Raw genomic sequence first — 8,845 nt, 5'->3', positions numbered from 1 at the left:
AAGTGCAAAATAATATTTAATCTATTAAAAATATTTACAGCATATTATACAACTGACTTGTCTTAACGGGTTTCATATATTTCAACAAAATATATGAAAAGAAATCTGTACCTTGGTTGTAAACAACTAATCACATCTTCATTTTGATTTTTGTAACGCTCCCATAAAGCACTACATTTAAAAAACAAAACAAAGGATCTTCACGTAAACACGTCTTTAAACAAAATGTAAATGTAAGGACAAACATCTGGAGAATGGTTTTATTAGAAAAATGGTGACAGCCTACATGACAAATTAAGCCAGCATCTGAATTAAAACAGGGAACGTGAAATTCTTCTCTCTAAAGAGAGAAAAAAAACCCAAACAAACAAAAAAACTACAAAGTGGTACTCAAAAACATACCAGTACAGGAACAGCATAATCAGCAGCTTTCCACATGAAAGAAAATGGATTTGTCCAGGGATTAGTGTGACATCTTGCTCCAATTCTCCTCTACATCGTCAACAGATCTCTCACAATCCGCTCTCCAAAGGCGTTTTGTGAAAACATCCTTTCAACTGGGAAGAATGTCTCCAAACGTCAACACACAAAGCCTTCTGATCCGAAAATAAAAAAACCTTACACTGCCTTGCGGTGGTACTCTGGAGGGGCAACTTCATAGTCGCTTGCATTGAAGAGCGATGCAGAGTTTTTTACAAGATACCTGAAATGAAGAAACATTTTACTCATCTCTGCTGAGCTTTGATAATCATCATGAGCCTCGTTAAGATTCCTGAATACTCACTTGAGGAAGTCCTGTAGGTAACTGAGCAGCAGTGCAAGGCTCTTCTCATCCAGGGGCGTGTACGCCAGCATGGCTCCGATTCTCACTTTCAAAACCAAACAATGACAGCCTTTTATAAGTCATGTGACCACTGACCTCAGTTTCATTTATAACAGCTCATTGCAAAACCATGCCTCACCCGCACACTTTCAATTTAAAGCAGCCCTTATTTTTAAATGTTGATGCTTGCATATATATGTGTGTGTGTTTAATACACACACACACACACACACACAAAAGGATAAAGTCGGGACTAGACAGAGAAGGTCAACACCTCTACACTACTACTGCTTAAGCAAAAATCAACACCATCTAAAGGAGGTGTGTGTGCAACACTTCTCTCAACAAATGTTTTACCGAGCTTATGTCATTTGACTTTATTTATGATGCTTTGTTATGACAAGAAATTAACTGAGACAACATACCCTGTAATAAACATGGCATCGCAGTCAGGGCCATAGGCTTTTGGCCAATCACAAACCTCTCGCAGTTTTGTCTCTGTACACTGCCACAGGAGACTTTAGTCATATCTTAATTTATTTTAAAGTGTAGACTCTCAGTTATAACTGTTTATCAAGACGTATAAATCATTTAGGAGTTGCAGCTATTTTTCTATCAAGCCCCCGATTTTCTGAGGGTCGTGAAGGGATTAAAAGATCTGCATGGGGGGGGGGGGGCTGCAAGCTTCAACCTGCCACACACATGTAGCTCTTGCAATGTGTTGGTGTTCAAGTGTGAATAACTAAGGGTGGGCTGCATTCAATTTTGAACAGTTCTCATACTTATGTCAGTTGGGTATTGAATTGCTGCGTTTTGCCTTTTGTTTCTTTTGGTTGGATTATCTCCATTTTGAATCTGTGGACAGATTTGCTTGATGTTCTGGCCTCAGCTCACCCCAGAGTTAATTCACCAACTTAACAAGTGGCTTTTGTGGCTCCTTGGAACTTGGGAAAGAGATGCCTTTCGTGTTTTGTCCATGCCAGCCCTAGATGGGGTATAAACAGCCTCCAAGCTATCAATTCCTTTTTATGATTGATGCTGGCATATATTTTTCTGATTTCTCGGGCACTGCCCTGACACTAAAAACCTGTCTAGGCCCAATCTTATCTTCACAAAGCATCCATAAAAGATGGACCGAATCCAGAAAAGAATCTGACCTTTTATAACCTTAATTATGACAATGCCAATAGGGAGTTATTTTGGGCTTAGTCCAAGTTGAGAGATGATGAAGTTGAAAAACTTTTGGCTGTGCCTTCAAACTGTGGTTACAGTGGAAATAATACCTCCCCCAGATCAAAGAGTTAATTTCCAGTAACAACTGAATCATCAAGAGATTTTACAGTCAGCTCTTTCAACACAAGTGAAAAGGCAGATAATCTTTTTTAAAAAAGCATCTTTGCATCTTTGGAGTTTTATGGTAGAAACAGCTCAGTGTTTAATATGTTAAAGCTTAGACAAAAACATGTTCAATCATTTTTGTGCATTAAGACCTACAACACACATCTGATAGTTTTATAATATACATTTGCTAATGGCTTTATATGAATAATTTGATAAGAAAACAGGACAATCTTTAGCTCTTCTACACAGTTTTCATTGTCTAGTTCTTTCACCAAACATGATGATGTGTAAGTGCTTTTACCAAAGAGTCTGAGTAGGTGAGGAGCCCCATAGATCTGAGACATTGGTGTATCTGGGTGGTTGGCAAGGATGTCTGCGTACTGAGGCCTCTCGAATTTGTAGAGAAGTTGTGTCCCCAGCATAACATTGAAATATTCACGGACACCAGCAACCACCTCGTTTACAGCAAACTCCCTGATCAGTGAAGAGAAAACAGAAAAGTCAAATCTTTACTCTTAGTATTTGTTCACCATGTCCTAGAAACATTTTAAATAAAACATTTTCTCTCTCTGCATTGCTTGCACCATAAACAGTTTTGCTTGAGAAGATGAAAAGTAGAAGTTTTTACTTGCTGTCTGAGTTTCCTCTTGATTTCTTGTAGTTTGCATAATCTTCAAGGACTGCGTCAACATTTTTTTTGGCAGGTAGGTGGAAAAGCTGAAGAAAAACAAAATAGAAAGAAATAACTTTGGAAATGTTGTAGACAAATACAATGTATAAAATGCTGTGAAGTGAAACTTGAGTTTAAGGTCAGTGCTTACTAACCTGCTTTTGCCGTGTAATCAAGTCCCAGTCGTCCACAAGCCAGGGTTTCAGCTCCTCCGGGATTTTCACTTTGACCTCCACTCGATTTATGAAAGTTTCCTCCTGAGTAAACAGGAGTGCGGGGGGGAAAAAAAAGAAAAAGTTAATTAAAAGAAAGCTTTTAACAATCATGTTTACACACCTAAATGGAAACCAAGCCTCAGAAACATTTCATAAACAGTGGTTTCAAATGTAGTTCCTGCTACACTGCTGCAACTGCAGTGAATTAAGGCGTTTTTACACCTATAGTTTGTTAACTCTGGTCTGATGCAGTTCATGAATTTGTAAACTTGTAGCTTTTTCCCATGGTTTCGTCTCTTTTCACACAGAAGATGCCAATCAAACTCCAAGTGAGCCAAAATGCGTCACTAAAAACGATGCAACAATGTTCGGTATGCTTACTCGAGTCTGGAGTGAGAGCAACAAAAGTAAATACAGGAAACAGGTGCTGTGGTCTGGAATAGTGGATAACATGGAAAATTTAGTCCTAACATTTGTATTTTATCTGGTTAATATTTCACAGTTTATACACGCTGCAACACTCCAGAATGCAAAGCATTCTCGGCTATAGCAAGGTGTTCCACTCAAACCTATAAACAACCATAAACAAACCGCTCTGAAGTTTGTTTGAAACCAAAGAAAGATCAGCTCCCCCAAAGGGTTTCAGTGCGGTTGCTCTGGTCTGCACCCAAGTGCGATTACTTTGTTCTCATAAACCACATGAGGAGAAAACAAAGCAGCCTTAGGGCTTTTTTATGGTTGCCGCGTCGCTTGTGTAGTCTCTTGATAATTTTCACTTCACATCTTGTGCCATGTTGGTCGGTCGTGCACCTCTTGATTTTTGCGACTTGGTGCGTTGTGCTCGGCTGAGCTTGTCAAAGGAACTTTGCAAATAAAACAAAAACAAAACACTTTTGACAAAGCTTTGGTTTCCCGGTTTGACTTCTCCCCATCAGCGCATATGACAAGATAGTGTCTGAGTGGCGACACCTATCATTTAGGAGAATACTACAAACTTCTTGCGCCTTAACTGCAGGCATAAATGGCTGCATCTGTGTGATGGCGTGGCAGTGAGCAAAGCGACCACTGCAGCAGGTGTATTGGCACATTAAGCCTGTTCATTTTCGCACAGTCTGGTATTATTTGACATTACCAACAGAAACAAAATTCTGAACTTACGCTTTCCACAGTTGGGTCAACACGAGCTCTTTTCTTGCGTGGAGGATGGGTTGGATCTCCCCCTGAACTAGTCCCTTCTCCTGCTCCAGGAGCTGCACAGACACAGCTTTAATTAACTGCCACTCTTGCCTTATAATGAGTCAATTTTAAGAATCGCATTTATAAATTCTAACATTGTAAGACAATGTGATGTACTTACTCTTCTGTTTGTTCTTTTTGGTTTTCCTACAAACAAAGAAGAGCTAATTAAGTGTGAAGTGTTAATATGAAAAGCAGTTTGGCAGCTTATGTTACAGAGGAAAACAAAACAAAAACTCACACATCGTTTTTCTGCGATGCAGCAGGTATCTTCTTATTTGGCGCTTGACCCCTCATTTTTCCTTCTACATAATGGTCTCTGTATTAAAACAAGTTCAGATATTCAGGAATAATTAATTTGTACCACACTCACTACACTTTCACAAGATTTAAAAATCACTGTAGCACGTGACCCAACACAGTTTTTGTAGTACTATGAATAGGCATTTAGTATTTATTTATTTATTGTCATTGTCAAGAACAATGAAATTGCGTTTGGGGCTTCCATACAACCCAAAAAAAAAGAAGAAAATAATAAATACCCCTTAAAACCCAAGGCATGACACATTAGTGTTGGCACTTGCATAAAGGGATTTAGTACACAAATAAAGGGGGGGGGTTCTAAGTGGGACATTTACTCGAGCATAAAAATAACAGATTAATGTGTAAATAAAATTACAGGAAAATATTCTATTAAGACTGAATGTGCTTCACTTGTATAGTGACTCCATAGAGGCCCATTGTGAGCTAGACTAAAACTCTGTTGTGTCCCAATACGTTTAAAACATAGCACACATTGTGTGCTACTGAAATTGGATGAAGGATTTTGCCTAACTTGCTCCAACAGTCATAAGGAACTCACAGTCAGTTCAAAGTCGATAGTGAATAGAAAAAGAGTATTGACGTACTGATTGGCCCTCTGAAGCTCTCTCTGTTTCTGCAGATTACTATCCACATACTTAAGCACCCTGCTTTCAGGAACCCATTCGTCCCAGCTGGAAGACACAACATCAAAAGAATGTAAGCACTTGTTAAACAGTTCCTGTACAAACGTTAATCGGGATTTATTGGAACCAAAAACTTACTTCTTATTCCACCCACTGTAATGAATAAAGTATTTGATTTGTTTGTCCTTGATGTTTATCTTAACACACTGCAAAGAGAGGGATGACTCATTGTCAAACACAGACACAAAGAAGACGACTGAATGAGAGACACGCTTAATTAAGGCAGCTTACCTTAGCTTCGTAGAGCAATGGCCCATGAAAACACAGCACTCTTTCACCTGAAAAGATAACAAAATAAGGACGTGAGTAAGGCATTGACAGGAGAGAAGAAAGAACCCCCCCCCCCCACACACACACACACACACACACACACACACACACGTCTGGTTTGCTATCCTCGTGGGGACATCCCATTGACATAATGCTTTCCCTAGCCGCTTACCCTAACCATCAAAAATGAATGCCTAACCCTGACCCTAACCATAACCTAATTGTAACCCTGGCACTAAAACCACGTTTTGAGTGTGAAAATTGCTTTCAACCCCGTAGGGACCTGGATTTTGGTCCCCACGGTGCAGAAACTCCCCACCAGTATAGTATATGTCAGATTTTGATCCCCACCAGGATAGTACGAACACACACTTGAATTTATTTTAGATGTTGTCCTAACCACACAGGCTCAAGAGTATACATACACTCCTAATATTTGATTGTGTCTCTTAGCAAGCTCCATCTCAACCAGATGCTTTTGGTAGTCATCAACAAGCTTCTGACTGGATATCTGACCCCTCTTCTTAGCAGACTTGGTAGAGGCAATATAAATTTGTTGGATTCCTGGCCAAGACATACGGTACAACTTTTTACTAGGGATGGAGTTATCTGATCATAAAACTTCTCCAGAAGACATTTGACTTGTTCATGTGGCCAACTGCAAATTTCAGTTGATCTTGAAGGTGCTGATTTTGGAGCTGGGGCTTATTCTTGGTCGGCACCCTGTTAGTCCGTAGCAATGTAAAACTCAGTGAAACCACAGTGATGGTGGTATTGCAGCGGTTTCCAGTTCATGGCAGGCTTGAGACTTGGTGGTTTGTGGGTTGTTCAACTTTTCAACTTGAATAAAATTATAATCTTCTTCTTAGATCTTTACCTAGTTACTTAGACTTCTCCAACTGGTCCATCAAAGTCCCATTGTTCAAAGTATTGATTGATTGGTAATTTATTTCAACATGTGAACAATACACAAGTACATTTAGAAAAGAAATAAGAGAGAAAAAAATACTATACAAATTACATACAAAAAAACATTCTGATTAATTTACATGTTGAAAGGGAGTGGGAAGAAGTATACACTTATTTAATCCCACCCCTTTGCCATAAATTATCAGTGAATATTTAGTCAGCTTCCTTACTGATATAATTTGTAATAAAAATAGTGAACAGATTTCTGATATACTATATACTATAATATCACATCATGAATTTTTTGTTTGTTTTTAAATAGAGACATTCACTTAATTTAAATATTTTCCTTTTCTTTATAGATCGAGAAGATCATATTTTTTTGGTATTGGTCAGCCCAATTAATGCTGTCAAACAAATGTTTTCCCCAGACAAAAATAAATAAAAAATAAAAACTACCAGTTGTAGTCAGTCATGATCACCAACAAGAACTTAATGCGCCTTGGTCTTGTCATTTAAAAAGACACTGTAGAACCTTAAGCACTACTTAAAAGCTTTAAGTGAATGTATGTATACATTTGAGCCTGTATGTATACTTTGTGTACCACGTTCTTGGTTGTTAAAGTCATTAATGATGTATACTCATTCGTTTTCCAGGGTGGAAAAAAATACCATGGCATTACATGCCCATAACGACTACATATAAACATCTGACCACAACTGCATATTTAGGGAAGTTTACATGAAAACTCGACTATTATCTCACTAATATGACTAACTGTCAAGAGAACATTCTGGTCACTGATAATAAAAAGGAAGACTTTTACTAAATAAATTTAACGTAGTCCTGCTAGTTAATTTAATAACTTAACCACTTGTATATAATTCAACAAATGAGCGCCAAGTCAGCAGCAGGCGGTGCTAACACGCCGTGTACAAAAAAAGCTAGCTAGGACTCAGCTAACAGTCAATGAGAAGCTAACGCTGCATGAATGAAAATATAACCTTCAGTTCAATAAAAGATCTCGAAAACACAGTTTATATAGCTTCTTACTTCTGAAATTGGTTTGTGTAGTAATGACAGGACGAAATAAACCACCAAAGCGGCGAATAAAAACTCCCGAGTCCCATTTAGTGTTCACAGTAACAACAATGAGAGCTAATACGGCTAGCTGTTTGTTACGATCAGTAACTAGCTGACACTTTGAAGCTTTTCGGCGACTCCAGCACTCGCTGCTGGTACAAGCCTAACAGAACAAGAAGGAAACAAACTGTTACCTTCTTGAAATTTAGGTTTCGGGTCCTGTTTCGGCGCCATTCACGGATTAAACTATCAAAATATGGGAAAAATCGCCAGCTCCCATTCCAGTCTGCAGCGGCGCCGCTTTCTAAAAACGTCATGACCGACGCGATGACGCTTTAATGCCCCGACTAAACCCACATCCACACTCCAAATCAGCAATGAATGCAAAACAGGATTTCTTTTCACATTTACCTTACACGTTTCTGCCTTCTGCTGGACTTTTGAAGCATCGGTGTCTGTTAAAAAAAATAAAATGCAGGCTAGACAACAAGTCATGAAACGGCTTTAAGCTAAAAACAGCTGGTTGTGCCCATGTCCTCTGAGACAGACCTGTGGTTTGGCTCGAACGCAAGTGTGCTATTAATTAGTGTCATATGATGAACAGATGCTCCAAAGACTGGTGATTTTATATATATATTATTTTTATTTGGTGTTTGTTTACGTTAAGTAAAAGTTTCAGAGTGGGTTGGCAGGTTTCTGTTAGTTTTTGGGTTTTTTTTCAATATTATTATTATTTTTTTTTTTAAGTGGGGGATAACTGCCAAAAGCAGGTTTTCAGAAGTTCAATATAATATCAATACTGTAAAAATAAATAATAATATTGATCATGAAATGACAATTAACATAAAATTTGAACCAACGCAGTAAATAAATAACTAAATATAATTTTAAAAAGGAGGTAAAATGTCAACAAGGTATGCCATGTTTAGTGTCTGGATTCTGTATACAATGTTCACCAGTTAATTTCTTTTACAGAAACCAGAGACCAGGGTAGAAAAAAAAGTTTAAAAACATATATTTTTTCTTATACTCCCAAAAATTATAATTTCAATAGTTATTAAAAATTGCAATGAATAAATAAATAAATAGATAGAAAATAAATAAAAACAATGCAAATGTGTATGTAACTGCACTACCTGCAAGTTACTGCACAATGGCATTAGTTAACAAATTAGATTGTCACTACTCTCCAGCATAATATAAGACAAAATACATACAAAACACAAATTGTAAATGATAATTTCATTTATTAATGTAAAAAAGAAAAAGATAGCCAAACCAACTGGTGCT

The 8,845-nt window shown here is 37.8% G+C and overlaps 1 protein-coding gene across 2 annotated transcripts; it reads right to left on the bottom strand.

Annotated features, from left to right (window-relative positions):
* Positions 1-392: 392 nt before the first annotated feature.
* On the bottom strand, positions 393-7,872 carry morf4l1 (mortality factor 4 like 1). 2 transcript variants are annotated; one of them, XM_085357493.1, is made up of 12 exons: positions 7,750-7,848; positions 5,524-5,570; positions 5,371-5,438; positions 5,194-5,280; positions 4,527-4,604; positions 4,407-4,432; positions 4,208-4,299; positions 2,990-3,091; positions 2,793-2,881; positions 2,466-2,638; positions 785-869; positions 393-703 (listed from the first exon to the last, which is right to left on the bottom strand). In XM_085357493.1, exons 1-12 carry the CDS (start codon positions 7,787-7,789, stop codon positions 619-621), a joined length of 972 nt encoding a protein of 323 aa, XP_085213619.1. In that variant the 5' UTR covers positions 7,790-7,848; the 3' UTR covers positions 393-618. The 2 variants fall into 2 exon arrangements, with proteins under 2 accessions (XP_085213619.1, XP_085213620.1); XM_085357494.1 differs by lacking the exon at positions 5,524-5,570 and having other exon boundaries at positions 7,750-7,872.
* Between the last annotated feature and the right edge of the window lie 973 nt (positions 7,873-8,845).

The sequence above is a fragment of the Diplotaxodon limnothrissa genome, linkage group LG7, assembly GCF_057381915.1.
Source record: "Diplotaxodon limnothrissa isolate DT_005_m linkage group LG7, D_limnothrissa_male_GT1.1, whole genome shotgun sequence".
NCBI lineage: Eukaryota > Metazoa > Chordata > Actinopteri > Cichliformes > Cichlidae > Diplotaxodon > Diplotaxodon limnothrissa.
Note: the sequence above shows the minus strand (reverse complement) of the source record. Positions and strands in the feature narration are given on the sequence as shown.